Here is a 19,058-nt window from a genome sequence, read left to right on the forward strand (position 1 = left end):
AAGCCACGGGAGCTGTCCCATGCATTTGCTTTCATTTATATGTGTTACCACATCTAGTTTGATATGTTGTGCGTTCATGCTCTGTGTTACATCCATGTTGATAGATGTGAATCTACTTCCTTGTTTTTGATGCTCCTAGCATTGGTATCTCTGTAGTCATTGGTGAGATCATATTTTTACAGTCCTATATTCTATCAAATATGATATTGCCTTGGCAGAAATCATATCCAGGTATAAATAAATACATGCCAAAAGTTACTTCTTTACTTAGAGGTCTTGTTGCATTTTTCTGAGAAAGTAGTTATCAACTAAGAATTATCTAGGCCCCCTTGTAGCTATAAAATCTTCTATCCCACATTTGCAGGATGGAATGACATAAATCAACACTGAGTGCTAGGAGGTCTTTTCTTGTCTATGTTGTATTTGGGTGCAGGGATGACTCCTAGAATTGCGAAGAAGCTCAGGGAAGGAAGACAAAGATATGAAGGGCTAGGCAAGGAGTTGGGCCCAAGGAAAGTAAGTGAGCAGGCCTTTGTATGGAGTCTGAAGAACTTTGGGGTTCTACCCACAAGAGCCCCAGTCTCTCCTTTGTAGACCCCTTAGCTGCTCACTAACACCTTCCTAGGACTTAGACCACCTCCTCTGAGAAGGGAGGGGCTAGATTATGGGTAGCTCAGTGCTTCTTGCTGGCATGGACAATACTTCTCCCTGATTAGTCCCTTTCTTAGCCAGCGGGCTGGAGGGAATAAGCTGTTCCCACTCCCTCTGGTGTGCCTGGATCTGATTATCCCTGGCTGCTGGCTTCCGTTCCCTGCTTGCTGCGCACCTTCTGTAGTGGGCCTGTCTGGCCACTCTGCCTACTTCCCTGGCTCCTGTTCTATTTCATGTCCCTTCTATGGTAGAACTCATTCCTGGCTCTCATGCCTAACTGTAAGGTCTCAGAGCTGGTTCTGGCCAGCTGAGGATGGGGAAAATTCAACTCAATTCCTGACCAAGGCTGAGCTGGGCATAGACCCAGTTCTCCTGATTCCCATCAGGTGTGGGGTCCCTGCCAAACCATCGTCCTGTCCCCTCCCATACTGTTATGACCCTTCTTACCCTGGGGCTTCCACACAACTTTTCCACACATTGTCTTGCTATGAAGGATGCCTGCTGTGGGTCTTCATTGGGTCCAGTACAGCCAGGAGGGAACACTTGGGACACAGGTGAGTTATACTGTCCAGTGTTTACCTGGGATGCCCTTCTCATCCCAGTGGAAAGTGACTTTGAGCCATATTGTTTTATGCCAAATAAACACAATCCTTATGTTCTGGCTGCCTACCAGTATTGCCCTCATCTAAGTAAAATGCAGGCCATGCCCTGGCTTACAGCTCCAGGCAGCCAAAGTGTTCCCATTGCTGCAATTTATGAGGGGCAGAATAACCCGGTGCACACTCTGCAATTTCAAGACGATGTGCACTTGAGATGTGAATTTTTAAAATTACTTTGTGAAGAAGAGTGTTGTAAAAGAAAAGCACAGTACTCTTTCAAGTATGCAGAAAACTAACCAGAGAGCAAGGGCAAAGCCGAGACCCGAAGACTAAACAGGGGCTGGCAGACTTCTGGGGGCTGAGGTAGGCTTCAGTCTGAGTCATTCTGAGTGGAGCGGGAAGTGAGGTTCCTCCAAGTAAGCTATCAAGTAGATACCTGGGTACATGGCTGTGAAGTTTCTGTGAGAAATCAGCTGGAGAGAAATGCTAGTCACTGATGTTGGATGGAAACGATGTGGGGGTGGGAAGGGAGCTCAGAGAGCTGGAGGAACTTAGGGATAGGTTGGCAGAGAGAAGGGGATTGAACTTGTTCATGGCTGTTTGAAGCTGTGTGTGGCTGGGATGGGAGAAGAGTGGAGAGTTGAGAATGAAGCAGGTGTGAATGGAAGGAAAAACTTTTGCTCTTTGGAATGACAGCTATTTTTGTATTTAAAGGAAGCTCATAAAATAATAGGTTTCCGTATGGCTTTCTCAACACCCTCAGTATTATCTTTCCCTCTATCCCTTCTCTGCCCTCCTACTCAGACCTTCTCTGCCATTATTCCTCTTCCCCACCCCCATCCCTACCCGCATCAAGCTATCATGATTTACTCGACTATCCCCCTCCTTTAAGCTCCAACAGAAGGCAGGGGAGTGAGTTTCAGAGCACAGAGGGAGGAGTGAGATTTGGACAGGCAGATCCCTCCTCCAGAGGGAAGAAGGGCAGGGTGTGTAGATGCCACTGTAATAGGATTTGTATAAGTAAGGTATGTGTACACATCCTGCCCTCCGCCTATAGTTTTGATGTTGCCAGTGGGAGAGAAAATGTAGTCTTTAAGAGTGACTGGGTTGGGGTTGGAAAGCATAGAGAATCAGGGTTAGGAAACAGGACAGGGGAGGCTGCACAGTCAGACATGGTAGCAGAATGCTCAGAGTCCATCTTCAAGTCATTGCCCAGGCTGAATGCTGCTTTCTGCAGTCAGCAATGAACATTGGGCTCACCAGGCCCCTGGCACGAGCAGCCACTGTCCCCAGAAGTCAGATGGTATTACCATCTCTACTGCTTCTGGAAAGAATCCTGCAGTGTCTGACTTTTTGTGTTGCTCACTGTAGGTGCAACGTCTTAGAAGGGGACATCATTTCACTGAGCTCAAGGCAAGGACACAGCTGCCTTCCCTGCAGGGCAGCTGGGGAAATTAGCACCTGCAGCCACTATTGTAGGAGCCACATTTTGTTCCCAGCAAGAGTAAGGTAATAGAAAGGGCATTCAGATCCCTGAAAGTCAAAGAGAGGATAGTCAAATGCCTGCAGTATGGCCTGTCTCCAGCCAGACTCTGGGCAGCTACTGAAAATACCTGTATTGAGCCTACACACCCAGAGGACAGTCTCTCAATCTCAGAACTTGGCTGCCATCATTTTCAGAGTACAAGTGAACGCTGCTACAGGTGTAGAGGCTTGTATCAGTAGAGCCTCTTGGAGTGTACATCTGCAATCCTAGCACTCGGGAGGGGCAGGTAAGACCAAGAGTTTAAGGCCAACCTTGGGTACGTGAGACCCTGACCTCAAAAATAAATCAAGCAAGTCCCCTTCAGTCTTCCAAACAGCCCATTGGGAACTACTGCTCTAGGGGATTTAGTTTTCAGAAAGTAAAACAGTTTTTAGTCAGAAGATGCATTCTAAGAATACTTAATCTGTTAGCTGAGCTGGTTTGAAGTCATATCTCATGTAATGACTGATCCTCAAAATGAATATTCTGGAAAGTAAAACTGAAAATGCTGAGCCAGTATAAGTGACCATCATGCCTCCTAGATATGCACAGCCATAGTAAAATAGCTTCTAAGTAGTCAATCTCTCTCCAGACCCTTCAGGATCACTTTCATATATTTAGGTGCTCCAATGTTGGGCGTTCATATTTATAGTTGTTACATCAGTCTTGACTAGTTGGTTCCTCCTTAATCATTAACAAGAATAGAAGGGTAGAGGGGGCTGAGAAATGGTTCAATGGATAAGAGCACTGTCTGCTCTTACAGAGCTAACAACCATCCGTAACTCCAGTTCTAGGAGATCTGATGCCCTCTTCTGACCTCCATGGGCATTGCATGACACAGGCGTGCTTACATACATGCAGGCAATACACTCATACACATAAAATAAAAATAATAAATAAAATATTTTAAAAAAATAGAAAGGTAGAAACCAGAGGGTGGAAAGTTAGGGGAGCAGGAAGATGTTGGTCACAGAATGCACTGTTCCAGTACTTGAGATGATGGATGTTAACTAGCTTAACTCAATCATTCCACATTGCAGGAGGCTCTGTGTGTGTGTGTGTGTGTGTGTGTGTGTGTGTGTGTGTGTGTGTTAGAGTGCTTGGGTGAAGCACTAGGTTTAATCCATAGCACCACAGAAACTTACTACTAATACTGCTGCTTTGAGTGCTACTCCTGCTGCTGACTACCATTGCACACACATGCTGTGACATCCCTTCATGCCCCATAACCAGTTAAAGTTGTCACTATCCAATAAAGAAGAAAATAAAGAAATAAATAGATTTTATACAAAAGAAATAAAATGTGAGTGAGCATAACTATAATTTCCCTTCTTCCTGGTTTTTCAGGTATATTCTTAGGTGATTGTATTGATTAATTTTTGTGAACATAACACAACCTAGAGTCATCTGGGAAGAGGGAATGTCAGCTGAAAAATTGCTGAGATCAGCTTGGTCTGTGGTCATGTCTGTGAGGTATTTTCTGATCTAGGAGGGTGCAGCCCACTCTGGGCAGTGTTAGCCCAAGAACAGGTAGCTGAGCAGGCCAGTAACCACCATTCGTCCAGAGTCTCTGCTTCAGTTCCTGCCCTGACTTCCCTCAGTGATGGATTGTGAGAGTTATAAAATGAAATAAACCATTTCTTCCCCAAGTTTGTTTTGGTCAGTGTTTTATCATAGCCACAGAAAGCAAACTAGGACAGAAATTGGTACCAAGGATGTAGGGTATTGCTATGATAGGCTTGACCATGTAGGCTTTGGTGGGGATTGTGAAAGGATTTTGAAATTATGGTCTGCAAAAGCCATTAAGTGCTCAGAGCTTAATGAACTATTGTGGGGACTTGGAAGATAATGCTGAAAGCACTGCAGATGTTGGAGACTGGCTTGTGAAGTTTCAGAGGGAGGTTTGAGAGTCTCTCAAAGACTCCATTGGGGACATTTATCTAATATTTTGAATTAGAACTCTGTAGAAGTGAAACCTTTGTTTTATTGGGACAATGGATGCTGGCCAACTGGGTGTGAGGAAAAAATCAGCTGGGATTAATAAAAGACCAGTGTCATTGAGGTGAAATCTTCTGGGAGTGTTTCCTCAAGGCCAGCACACAGAAGTTGTGGTCAAGACAGGGGTGGGCAAGACTTCACGTCAAGCTCACAGCAGAACTTGCAAATAATGTGTTACTGATTTTGATGGTATAAAGGGGTCGTGGAGAGAAGCTAAGGCTTGACACTATTAGAGGCCAGGAGAGGCTGCTGGTGAAGGTACAGCTTCAGTTGCAGTAGAAAACCCAGGATTGAAGGGGTCATGGAGAAAGGCTGAGGCTTGGCCCCATGTGACAGGGTTAGAGTCCCTGAAGAGGCTCAAAGAGAGCACTGGTGAAGGTGTAGCCTCAGTGAAGTGAAGATACCAGCATATTGGAGATGCTAAGACCATGGGATGACCACTGAGGACAGTGGCAGGTGGAATGGAGGTGTCCTGAGCTGATGAAACAAACTGTGTATGTTGTGGATGGTAGAGCTGGAGAAGTGGAGCTGCTCTAGCCCTTTGGAGACAGGTCATGAGTCCCAGATGCCAGACACTGAGCTACATGACTTGATTTACACTGCAAGAAGTTGGATTTTGTTTTGATCTGGTTGTGACTGTGCTCTGGTTCTTCCCTTTTTAAATAGGAAAGTATGTATCTTATTTTGGATTTTAAGGAACTCACAGTTAAGAGACTTTGGACTTTTTTTCAGTCTTTTTTTGAGACAGGGTCTCCCTCTAGCCCCAGTTTGCCTGGAACTCACTGTGTAGACCAGGTTGGCCTCGAACTCATAGAGATCCGCCTGCCTCTGCCTGCCCAGTGCTGGGACTACAGGCGTGTGCCACCATGCCTGACAAGACTTTGGACTTTTAATCAGACCTTGGGCTTTTAAAGTGTTGAACTTTTTTAAGAGTGTGGGAATTTTAAAATTGGACTGTAGTTTGTATTATGATACTAACATGAGGTCTTTCTTAGGAACAAGAACTGAAAAGGGCATGGTTTTAGTGATGTGTTTGTGTGTCAATTTATTAAGGGGTCAAGTGCGTTGATTAGTTCTTGTTAATCTGACACAAACTTGAATCACCTTGGAAGAGAAAACCTCACCTGAAGAATTTCTGAGACTGAATGGGCCTGTGACCATGTCTGTAAAGCATTTTCTTAGTTGTTAATTGATATGGGAGGGCCCAGCCTACTGTGGACAATGCCATCCCAAGGGCAGGTGGGCCTGGGCTGTATAAGAAAGGTCCCTGAGGGGCTGAAGAGATGGCTCAGAGGTTAAGAGCACTGGATGCTCTTGGAGAGGATCCAGGTTCAGTTCCCAGCACCTACCTGATGGCTAACAACTGTTTGTAACTCAAGTTCCAGGGGATTTGACAACCTCTTCTGGCCTCTGTGGGCATTGCACACATGGGTACGCTTACATACATGGAAGTAAAACACTCAGACACATAAAAATAAATAAACTTGAAAACAAATAAAACTAGTAGCTGAGCAATCCAAGGGAGCAAGCTAATTAGCAGTGTTCCTCCAGGGTGTCTACTTCAAGTTCCTGCCTGGCTTCCCTCATTGGTAAATTGCAACCTTAAGCTGAAAAACCTTTCTTCCCCATGTTGGTTTTGGTCAATGTTTTATCACCGCAATAGAGAAGCAAACTAGGACAGCTACTTAGGTCAGTGAGTAAGTCAAATGTCATCTGATTTTCTTACCAATTAGCAACAAAAAGCATGAATGAAAAACTAACAACAAAAAGCATGAATGAAAAAATTGAGTTTCATAAGCAGAACCAGGCTCCAGATACAAATATTCCCTGGTGGTTCAGAGGAGCTAGAAGGCAGGATAAACACCAGACAGTATGAGATGGAGCTCAGAGTTCCTCAGGATTACGAGGCCCCAGCTAATTCATAATCACTACCAAATCTATTGCAAATGTTGGTTGGAGCTAACGTGCTCCCCCGTAGCAGTTTGGTTTCAAGATCTGCACTTTAAGCCAATTTAGGGAATAATGACTAAATCCCACAAGAACTAGAAATTAATCACAGCCCCTCCATGGTGTTTAAATTTTATCAGTATAAAATATTTTTTTCTTTTTGTATGTGTGTGTGCTTGTGTGTATTCGTGTGTGTGTGTGTGTGTGTGTGTGTGTGTGTGTGTGTGTGTGTAGTTCAGAGGTCGATGCTGGGTGTCTTCCGCTGTCACCTGCTCTCTATCTTTTGAGATAATGTCTCTCACTGAACCCTGATCTGAATGACTGGAGACTCTGGCTGACCAAAGAGCTCCAGGGATCCTCCTGTTTCTGCCTGCCTTTCCCACCTCCAACCTAGGGTTAGTGATGTACATGGCTATACCTGGCTCTTACACGTGTGCTGGAGATCTGAATTCAGGCCTTCATGCTTGTGTGGCAGACACTTTACACCTCAGCCCCTCAGTATAAAACCTAGAATTAGAGATTCCGTCTTTATATGGATTGTTTTTCCAAGTTATTGATGACCCAAGTCTTTTTCATTTTCTTTTCTTTTCTTGGGGGGGGGTGGGGGCACAGGGTCCTGCTATGTAGCTGGTTTGTTACTCAGCATATAGACCAGGCTGGCCTCAAACTTGGGATGATCCTCCTGCCTTTGCTGCCGGAATGCTGGGTTTACAGGTGTGTGCCACTATACTCAGTGACCCAAAGCTTTTAACTTTATTTTGTGTGTATGGTGGTGGTGGGGTTGAACTGTATCTCAAGCATGATCATGGCAGGCAAGCGCCCTACCACACTGAGCTACACCCCTAACCCAAGCCCAAATTTCTAGACTAAGTTTTGGCTTAGGAATTTTATTTCTTAGGCTTTTTGATTATATTTTTTCGAAATTTCAAACTGATACATAAAATATACATATATATATCGTGTCATGTTCAAACCAGGGTATGCATATCTATCTCCTTAAACATTTACTATTTCTTTACGGTGAAAGCGTTCAAATTCCTTTCTCCTAGGTATTTTAAAATGCACAGTGCGCTTCTCTGCCTATGGCCACCCGACTGTATAATTAACAGCACACCAGGCATATTCCTTCTTTCTAACTACAAGTTAGATTCCATTGTATCATTTTTTTTGACAGGGTCTCTCTAGCCCCAACCCACCTGGTACATACTATGTAGACCAGGCTGGCCTCCATCTCACTGAGATCTACCGGTATCTACCTCCTGAGTGCTTGGATTAAAGGCATGTGCCACCATACCCAATATGCATCATTTTTTTAAATCAAGAAATTATAGAATCTCAACTTTTTCTCATTTTCAGTTCCTACTCTAGTCTTGTCCTCCTACTAACTTGAATCTTCATTGTTTAGAAAGAGTGCAGGGAGCCCTGGTGTGGGTGTTTCCATTCTCAGTGGGTTGATGTTCTAGTTTGTTTCTGCATTATTGTGACAAAACACTCTGACCAGTACCAACTTGGGGAGGAAAGGGTTTATTTTATCTTACATCTCCCGGGTCACAGTTCATCAGGGAGCCCAAGGTAGGAACCCTGGGCAGGAACCTGGAGGCAGGAGCTGGAACATGGGCCATGGAGGAATGCTGCTTACTGGCTTGCTTCTCTGGCCCCTGCTCAGCCTGCTTTCTTATACAACATAGGCCCACCTGCTCAGGGGCGACACCACCTACAGTGGGTTAGGCCCTCCCACATCACTCAACAATTAGGAAGATGGCCCATGGACATGGCCACAGGCCAGTCTAATGGAGGCAATTCACCAATTGAGGCTCCCTCAACCAAGGTGTGTCAAGTTGACAACTAAAGCTATCCAGCACAGTCGACCTGAGGGATGAAGGGTAGAAACTCCCCCATGCAGGAAGAGGAGGACTCAAGAGAAGTTTGGACAAAGCATCAACAGTGGTGTGTGTTCCTCTCAGGAAGAGATGTTAGGGTCAGAGGTCTTGGGACTTCTTGAATCTCTTCTTGACAGATTCTGGAGTAGTCTACCTTTCCTCCTGTAGGTGAGCAGATTCTTCTGGAAGAAGCTGAGGTTGCTGCTTAGACCTAGACCAAACATCTTCCTGATTGGCCAGGGACTAGCATAGGACGCTGGCAAATGTAGAGAAAGCTGTGCTCCTGCAGGGCCACTGGCAGGTGCATTCTTTGGACCAGGATTAAAGGATCCATCTCAGAGCAGCTGGGTTACATTTTCATCACTGGCTTTGATTATATTTTGATGATTGTGCCTCTTTTAAAAAAGTCTTTCAAACATGGAGTTTAGTTTCCCTCCACCTGCATCTTCCCTTCTCAATGAAAAAAAAAAGTCAGGTTTTTGAAATGGATGCCAACCACAAAGTAGTTTTAGTTGTTTAGCCCTGCATTTTGTGACTTATTTTTATGATTTGTTATTTTTACCTTGTACATGGACAGTTGAGAAAAATAAAACCAAAACCTTGGGGGGATTTGAGTCACTTTAGATCAAAGGAGACAAAAGAAACCCGATATCTGTTTGCTATATGTAATCCCTGATTGAATCAGAATGGAAAAAAAAGAACGCAGTGGGTATTATCAGTATAATCATGGAAATTTAGATAGGAATAACATGTTAAACAGATTTTTAAATATATGTTCCTTAGTCATGTTCTAGTCAGCTTTAACTGTCAGCTTGACACAGTCATCTGAGAAGAGAATCTTAATTGAGAAATTGCTAGGTCAGATTGGCCTATGCTCATGTATGTGGGGGATTGTTTTGATTGTTAATTGACATCAGAGGGCCCAACTCACTGTGGGTGACACCATTCCCTAGGCAGGTGGTCCTTGGCTGTTTAAGATATCTAGCAAAGAATGAAACTGGGAGTGAGCCAACAGGCAGCATTCCTCCGTGGTGTCTGCTTCAAGTTCCTGCTTGAGTTCCTGCCCTGACTTCCTCAGTGATGGACTGTGACCTAAAAGTATAAGCCAAATATATCCTTTCCTCCCCTAAGTTGCTTTTGGCCAGAGTGTTTTAGCACAGCAACAGAAGAGAACAGCCATGAATATGAGTTTATAGAAATACACTTTGGGGAGTTCGACGCTGAAATACTTAGCAGCAAATATACTGATGTCTGAAGCTTACTTTCAAAGAATCAAAAATAAATGTGTAGGTTTGCAAATCATTCAAAGTAAAACACTAGGAAACACTCACTAAAATGCTTCTTTATGGATCAATATGCTCATTAAATTAAAAAGCTACCAGCAGACTGATTTCAGTCTCGTTATATACTTTGGATTTTTAAGAAAACTGTTTATTTATATGTGTTCATTGTACAGAATGATGGGCTTCTATGATCTTTTCATATGTGTAAACTGTGGCTTTTGTTTCTCTTGTTCCCCTTCCCTCATGTCTCCTCCCTCTTCCCAAATGGTCTCCCTTCTACATCCATGTCACATATGTAAAACCACAGTTCCATACATGAGAGAAAGTATGCAATATTTACCTTTCTGAATCTGGCTCCAATGTCACTTAATATGATGATCCATCTATTTTTCCTAGAAAAATGACATAATTTCCCTCTTCTTTTTGGCTGAAACTTAGGTTTTAGAGGAGCAGTGTATACTGTAAAGTTGAGTCAGGAGTTTATTTTGGAAGTGAGTTTAAATATATTTGCATCATTTTTTATTATTTGTTAATTTCATTTCAAATAACAATGTGTATTAAGTACCTATCCTAAGGATACAGGAGTGTCACAGTTTGGGAATGACAGATGCATGATGTATCATCTTTTAAGAGGAGAATATAAAAATTTCATGAAGTAGATATTGTTCCTTATTTATTTAACATACGCCTTTTGTGTTTGTTTTATTTTATGGGTCAGTACATAAGATCTCAGAGTGGCTCAGAGATGACTTGGCATAACAGTGAATAGCAGGGCAGAGGTTCCCTCCATGGAGCTGACTCTACAGGTACTAAGGCATGACGTCACCCTCTTGGAGTTTGCCTCTGTATTTGTTTGCCAACCAGTATCTGCCCCTTGAACCCAGGAGCAGCTGCATAGCTTTCATTTTAACTTATTGATGCCTGCCTTCATTCATGTATTCAATTATTAATTCATCCATCATTCATAGTATTTATTGAATACCTATTACATGTAATCAAGGAAGGTCTTGAATAAACGACGGGCTGTAACAAGCTGTAATTTTTGAGACTTCAGAGAGAAACTAGGTTCAGCCCATAACTGCCTTATCTTACCTACATCACTTTGAAGCCTTTGAAGTCAGAGTGCCTCACAGGTACCTTTTATGTTCCTTATCTGTTTTATCAGAACATTATTTAAAAGACTGCTTTGTATCTCTACCAAAATAATGAGATTCAAGTCAACTTTAGCTTGTTACAAAAGCATTTAGAGAAGGTTACAGCTCTGTCCTCTGCAATTTTCCTCCCGCCCCTTATCTTTGTCCTCCAAATATTTGCTTGAAAATACTTTGCTTCTGCTTTTTGCTTCTGGTGTGTCCACAGCTTGTTACTTTCTAGTTTCACAGGGACCCCTAGTTACATCAGTGAATCTCAAGCCTCACTCATGTGTGCTTTGAAGTATTTTCAGTGGTGGAAGACTAAATATAAGTATTGGGAGAAAGGAATGTAATAGAATGGGCCAGTTAGAAGCATGTGCTTTTTAATGATCAAGCAGGGGAGAGTAGACCGGTGTCTGCTGGTTTAACGTTCCTGAGCAAGACTGTGAGCACCAAGATACCACTCACTTCTGTTCAGTGACATTTTGAAAGCGTAACTCTCAGAGGGGATTCGCTGGTGAACTGGAGCACTGGGCAAGAATTGACTGCAAGACACACAGTGATGGTGGTAGATAAATCATGCAGGGCAGTGAAATGTAGCCTACCTATCATCAGAGAACATGTATATCAAGAAACCTCAGAAAGAGGGTCCAAGATCAAAATGAGATAGGAACAGTTTGAAGTGGGATGTCCTGTCTGCTTGGTGCTAGATGACCGTAGATAGATAGATTCACAGTGTTCATTAATTTAGGTCGGGTGGAAGATTTATATAACAAGCCAATGGGAACCTCACCTGCTGCTTGACTGAAGTCCCTCTCTCTTTCCTCTGCCATCTCCCTTCTCTTCTCAACCTCCCTCCCAACTGAGCTACCCCCAGCCCTGGACTGGAGATTTTCAAAAACTGTAATGTGTCACAAGGATGGTACATCACCTAGAAACAAGACAAAGCTAAGCAGAGGCTCCTTAGCCATGGAGGCTGTTTTGGAAAATCAATGTGCTTTATGTCCCTCCAAATGTATTATGGTACAGTTCCCCACACCAGTACCTCTGTAATGAAATTTTAGTGTATTTGAAAATAATAATGTTTAGAACTTCTGACAGGATGAAACAGGTCCAATAGTAAGTGCCCATCAGGATCTGGGGCATAGTAATATTTAATGAGTAGAATTTACATAGGCTCAGGATTTTCATTGTTGTTGATGCTTTATTATATATTTATTCATTTATTTATTGTGTGTGTGTGTGTGTGTGTGTGTGTGTGTGTGTGTGCATGCATGCAGGTGGATGTGAATCACGGGGCACATATGGAGCTCAGGGACAACTCTCTGGATTTATTTTTTTTCTTGCTACCTTGTGGGATATAGAGATTGACTCAGGTTTCTACCCACTGGGAAATCTTGCCAGTCCTAATTTTTTGTTGTTTTTAAGACTGGGCTTTACTATGTAGCCCTGGGTTCCTGGAACTCACTATGTAGATTAGGCTGTTCTGGAACTTGAGACAATCATCCTGCTTTTGCTTTTGCTTTACAAGTACTGAGATTATAGGCCTGAGCCACCACACTAGGCTCAGGACTTTTTTTTTTTTTTGAGACAAGGTCTCCCTGTTGCCCAAGCTGACCTGGAACTGACTATGTAGACCAGGCTGGCCTCCATCTCACAGAGCTCTTCCTGTCTCTGCCTTAGAGTTCTGAGTGTTGAGATTAAAGGCACGCACCATCATGCCCAGCTAAGCTCAGAATTTTTAAACCTTCATGATATGTCGTTATTTAGCCTCTTTAGACCACTCTTTCCTCATTTGTAATGTGAGGACAACAGAATTCCACTTTTTATTATAAGTCCAAAGTGAAAGAAAGTTTGTGAAATGCTTAACATGGTAATCAAGATGCAGTGGTCATTAAAACATAATTTATTGAGTATTTTCTTGAGGTGTTATCATTGGAGGAATTTTGTGGAAGAGGTAAAGAATGCTTGGGATGATTATTGTATTCAAAATGTTTCATATGTTGTGTCCTAGTTTGTTTCTTCATTATTGGGACAAGACACTCTGACTACTACCACTTGGGGAGGAAAGAGTTTGTCTTACATCTCCTGGGTCACAGTTCATCAGGGAGCCCAAGGTAGGAACTCAGGGCAGGAACCTGGAGGCAGGAGCTGGAGCACAGGCCTTGGAGGAACACTGCTTACCAGCTTGCTCCCTGGCCCCTGCTCAGCCTTTCTTATGCAACACAGGCCCACCTGCCCAGGGGTGGCACAACCCACAGTGGGCTGGGCCCTCCCACATCACTCAATAATCAAGAAGAGGCACCACAGTCATGGCCACAGGCCAGTCCTATGGAGGAAATTCCCCAACTGAGGCTTCCTCAACCCAGGTGTGTCAAGTTGACACTAAAGCTATCCAGCACATGTTGTCTCTCTTTGTCACATACCTAAAAGTGATTTACTTTAATGGGGACTGAAAGAGATGTACAAACAAGCAGTTTGAAGGGATGTCTATCTATATAGAGAGATATAGAGATAAATATAGCATTTGTGTATTGCCTATATAGGTGCACCCATGTCATGCAGTGCTTGTGGTGGTCAGAAGAGGGCTTTGGATCCCCTGAAACTGGAGTTATGGATAGTTGTTAGCCGCCATGTGGGTGCTGGGAATCAATCCCGAGTCCTCTGCAAGATCAATCAGTGCTCTTAACTGCTGAGCCATCTCTCCAGTCCCCTAAACATTTCTTAAATTCCCTATAATTTTTTTCACTTTGTAATCATGGTATATGTCTTTTGAAAATCATTATACCTGTGTTTGGGGATTGCTTTATTGTGTTCATACTACTTTTTAATTTTTTATCTGCATCGAGAAGGACTTTTTTCTAAGCATTGGCAGACAGTTGGGATGTGTTCATCTCAATACAGGTAGCTATTTTTTTCCCAATATTGAAAAGCACAGGATTGAAGGGGATAGAACTGGGTGCCACTTGGGGCTTTCAGTAATTGGCATGACAGTTTTTCTTTCCTCAGAGAAATCAGCGAAGGAACTTCTTAGACAGAAGGAGGATCTCTGTGATGGAGCCATGGTTCTTAGAATCCAGTGGAAGCTCATGGGGGTCCCCAAGGCCTTTTAGGAGGTCCACACTCCTTTTATCCACTAAAGATCTAGCTAGGGCAAGCTATTTCTAAATACTTCAACCAAAACACATCACAGCAGACTGAATTCAGAGGCAACTATAAAAACCCATCTTCTATCCAGCCTGACAGTTAAAGGGATTTGAAAAACGCAATGTAATGCCAATATTCTTAAATAACATTTCATAGTTTTTCATGACCATTTACCATTTATGTTAGTATATAATAGGATTCTTACTTTAAATGAATAATAATATATATATTTTATCAACTTTAATTTTTTGGCATTCATTAGTAGATTTTTATATAGCATTTATGCTATAATATGAACATATCCTTCTCTAAAAATAATGGACTATTTTTTCAATGTATATTTTTCATTGAATTTTTGTGAATTTCATACATCTTGATCATGTTTAGAGCCCCTCCCCTGTCTGCAGTCCCCCATAGACCAGACTCAGGATTTCATACATTTTGTCATATATGTTAAGGGCTATCCAGTTAAGCTACCAAGATGTCCCTCGGTGCAAGTTCATCTACTGGAGTCTGTTCAGTCTACCTAGTGTCACTCCCTAAAGAAGATCAACTCTCTCTCATCCAGCAGTGATCAACTGCCAATAGTTCTTTGGCTAAGGTTGGGGCTTCCTGCCCATTTCCTCAGTTATATGCTGGGTTTTTGTCTGATTGAGTTTGCATGGGTCTTGTTATGCTGTCACCATTGCTGTGAGTTCATATGAGCAAGTTACCAGAAGCCTGGAAGACTCTGTTTCCTTCTGGTAATATGCCACTCCTGGATCTTACAGTCTTTCCACCCCTCCTTCTGCAATAGTTCCTGAGCCCAGACCAGGTGAGGTTTACTATGAGTCCTATCCAGGAACACTCACTCTGCAGTCTCTTATTCTCTACACTTTGGCCAGTTGTGGCCTTGTGTGTTCATCACCCTCTGTTGCATGAGAAAATTTTGCTGATGAGAGTTGAGAGATGCATCAGTATTCTCTTTATTCCCTGTTCCACTATGTTCCATGAGCCTTAGGTGTAGAAGTTCCAGTGTAGATGTGTCAGGGCTGGTTATCTCACAGACAATTATCTGTGTGTGACCAGTTGTAGATTCTGTAATAGTCTCTATCTGTTGCAAAAAGAAGCTTCCTTGTTGATGAGTGGTGACTGGCATATTTACCTAAAAATAGAAGGATCCATATTTAGCATACAGTAAGAAATTACATTTGTCTAGGGATGTGGCAGACGTAGGGATTTCTCTAGGCTGTATGACCTCTCCAGTCATATGTATTTGGCTATGTTTACAGTTTACACCACACATGAGTTCCCTCCCACTGAGTGAGTTTTAATTCCAATTAGATAGCTGTTGATTACCCACCAGATAACAGTGCCACTACTGCACCAATATAGTTTTCTGTGCCAGGCATTTGTTGTGATTATTAGGCTTTAAAGCTGGGTTTGGACCATTGATTGATTTTATCCTTTAGTGGCTTGCATAGAGTCCTCTAAAACTATGAGAGCTACTCTTCAGGGAGGTGGCTTCCAGGTCAGTTCTAGCTCCATTGCTCCAAGTCTTGTGTTTGAAGTACGTCTTGTTTTCAGCAGTAGGGTCTTACCTTCAAGTTCTGGGAAGTGATAAAGGACTGTGGCAATAGCTTGTGTTATTTTGGGAGTTTCTTGGACCACCCTGACCAACAACTTGAAGGGGAAGTTTCTCCTGTCTGACACTTTTGTTGTTGTTGTTAAATAGCCTTCAGCTATACACATGCACTCTTCTACAGATACTGTATGTGTATTTTGAGTAGGCTTTTGAACTAATACATTTCTCTTTGGTTTGTCACACCACTTAAATGTTATTTATCTCTCATCTTTCTCTCCCTGTCTAAACTTCCCTCCTCCTAATATGGCCCATATCAATAGAAGAACCTGCATTAAAAAGTTTTTGGGCATTCTATAATTTTTTAAGGTGTAAAGGGGATCCTAAGACCAAAAAGTTTGAGAACCTAGAGATTTTGGCTTCTAGTTCGGAGTTTGGAGTATTTATATTACCTATAAATATGAATATATGTACATACATATACATACATACTACTTAGCCATTGTATGTGGTAAAAAAGGATATAACTCCCTCATTATTATTATTTTGGTGCTGGGGATTGAACCAGGGCTTTGTACTTACATCCTTACTGAGCTAGATCCCTAGCCCTTCTCCATTATTTTTTCCTGAGAAAGAGAAGAACCCCACAGTGTCTGAGTCCTCCCTCCCTCACTGACTAGATGAGTTCACCGTTCGTAAGACTCTAGTGTGCTAGCTAGTAGAGATGGGGCATCCTGCTCAGAAAGCTATTGATAGAGTCCATTCTACATTGTGGTGGTAATAGAGTCAGGGGGGCAAGGATGGGGAAAATCCATGCTCATTAACTTGTTTAAACCTGTCTTTAGGTACTACTAGCCCTTTAGGAAATATATGCAGTCATTCCTCAGTATTCATGGAGCAATTGGTTCTATGATCCATCTATCCCTCACAAATGTTCAAGTCTCTTGTATATAATGGTGTACTTGACTATAATCTATGTGCATCTTCCTAACACAGTGTAAGTCATCTGTAGATGACTTAGAATACATAATACGCTATAAATAGTTGTTATATACAGTATTGCTTAGGGACTATGGACAATAAAAACATACATGTTCAGTACAGAATCAATCTCCCTCCCCAGTGTTTTGGATCATATCATTGGTTGACTGAATTTTTAGATATAGTGTCATAGACTTGACTGACTGTATAACTGCAAAGTTCACATTTCACACCAGATAATCTTCGAGGAAAGGGGTTCTAAGTAAACTGCATCTTCTTGGGAGGAACCTTGGAGTTTAAGAATTGGAGGTGAAGGAATCAGGGCCAGAACCCCACATTGTTTCTTTCATGCTGACAATGGGCAAAAAAGAGTTGGGAATAAACAAGAATATTAGTAAGAGAAAGAGAGAGCAGTTGGGAAAGAGGGGGCCAGTGTACATGGTTCAGGGAAGGAGGGCTACCACCCCCACCCAGTGCCTGCTTAGGTCTCAGTCTATAGCTGTGCTCACTCTAACACCTAGAACCATGGGCTCCGACACTCCTAGGAGATGCTCTGGGTTGTACTATTGGCTCTTGGTCCTGGAAGGGCTTAGCACATGATTCTCATTACTTACTATTAGGCTTCTCTGATACACAGACTTGATGTATAGACTTGAAGAAGATGCTGTGTAGGCTGGTTGAAATTCAAGGACACATTTCGTTTTTGGTTAAAGTGTGACAAAGATGGTGGTCAATGTGAACACTTAAGAAAGAAAGATGATTTTGATTTTGAACATGATAAGCTTGAGAGGCTACACCTACATAGAGATGTCCAATAGGCAGACAGAAATAGAATCTGGATCTAGGGATGGATGGGATGGAGATTTGGCTAGAGGCATTGCCTCAGAATCATTATCTTATAGAAATGGTCAAAGTTGTGGACAAAGTGATTTTAACATTTAATTTTTCTCTTTAGTGGTGGTGGAGATTGAACCCAGGGCCTTGTGCATGCTAGGCAAGTGCTATACCACAGAGCTATGCTCCCAGTCTAGAGCAACTGAGTTTAAAATATTTTATTTAGTATTTTTATTTTATGTGTATGAGTTTATTCCCAGCATGTATGCAATGCCTGAAGAGGTCAGAGAAGGCATTGAATCCCCTGGAACTGGAGTTATAGGTGGTCGTTAACTGCCATGTGGGTGCTGGGAATTGAACCCTGGTCCTCTGCAAGAGCAGTCAGTGCTCTTAACTGCTGAGCCATCTCTCCAGCCCCCACAGACAAACTGAATTTAATAACTGTATCTCCTTTGCTTTTTCAGCTCTTCCAGGTGGCTTATATTTTAATCAAATTTGCAAATTCTCCGCGCCCTGATCTTTGGGTCTTGGAAAGATCTGTAGACTTTGGAAGCACCTACTCACCATGGCAGTATTTTGCTCGTAAGTGATCTTGCCTACCGTACTAGGGGCTCTGGTTATTTATGATAGTTTAAGACTATGGATTTAGTTAGAAAATTAGTTTTGCCAGGTGTGGTGGCACATACCTTTAATCCCAGAACTCGGGAGGCAGAGGCATGGGTTATCTCTGTGAGTTCAAGGCCAGCGTGGTGTACATAGTGAATTCCAGGCCAGCGGGGGCTACAGGGAGACCCTGTCTCAAAAAGACACTCCCCCCCAAAGAAAACAAGATTAGTTTCTCTGTGTGACTAGGTAGAGACTGATCAGTTTGCTTTCCTAACTTGTCCTCAGTCACGTGTGTATCGATTCAAAGGATATGACTTGCAGAAATAGAAGTTGTAATTTCTTTTATTATTTTTTTTTTCTTTTTCTTTTTTCGTTTCTACAAATGATTTTATAAAATAACACTCTGAAATTTTTTTTGGAGTTAGAATTTTTTAATTATTTATTTAATAACCACATAATTAGAAGAAGCATTTCATTACAACAGCATTGACATATTCTATAACAATTTCCAGAGCTAAGATCCATCTCTTTCCAAATTGGCTGTAAATTTTTAGTTTTACAGTTGAATTAATACAGTTATACAATATTGTACTCAGTATAAACTGTATAAGACATAAGATTAAATGAGGTTTTAACCTTTAAAGAGGATCTCCATTTCATTATTAAAATACACAGTTTCATACAGAAAAATTCATTTCTAATGCAATTAACACTAAGATGTTTGCACATGTGTTTCTGATCTCTGTATATCTGATTATTGCTAGTCATAGTCAGTTACTTTCTGAGCTCCTTGGCATGTGTATGTCTATGAAGTCATTGGGTGGATTTCAGTGTTAATGTTTATCACCTCTACTAATTAGCATGATGTAAATTTCGATGCTTCCTCCTCAAATATAATACATTTTAAAAAAAT

The 19,058-nt window shown here is 42.1% G+C and overlaps 1 protein-coding gene across 1 annotated transcript in view; it reads left to right on the forward strand.

The window, feature by feature from the left end:
* Nucleotides 1-19,058, forward strand: part of Lama3 (laminin subunit alpha 3) — a 265,360-nt gene that overhangs the window by 45,786 nt on the left and 200,516 nt on the right. Inside the window, exon 3 of the mRNA XM_008847651.3 lies at nucleotides 18,004-18,121. Within this exon, the coding sequence (XP_008845873.1) occupies nucleotides 18,004-18,121 (118 nt within the window). The remainder of the gene's footprint in view (nucleotides 1-18,003; nucleotides 18,122-19,058) is intronic.

Source organism: Nannospalax galili, unplaced genomic scaffold (genome assembly GCF_000622305.1).
Source record: "Nannospalax galili isolate Female #2095 unplaced genomic scaffold, S.galili_v1.0 scaffold162, whole genome shotgun sequence".
NCBI classification, from domain to species: Eukaryota; Metazoa; Chordata; class Mammalia; order Rodentia; family Spalacidae; genus Nannospalax; species Nannospalax galili.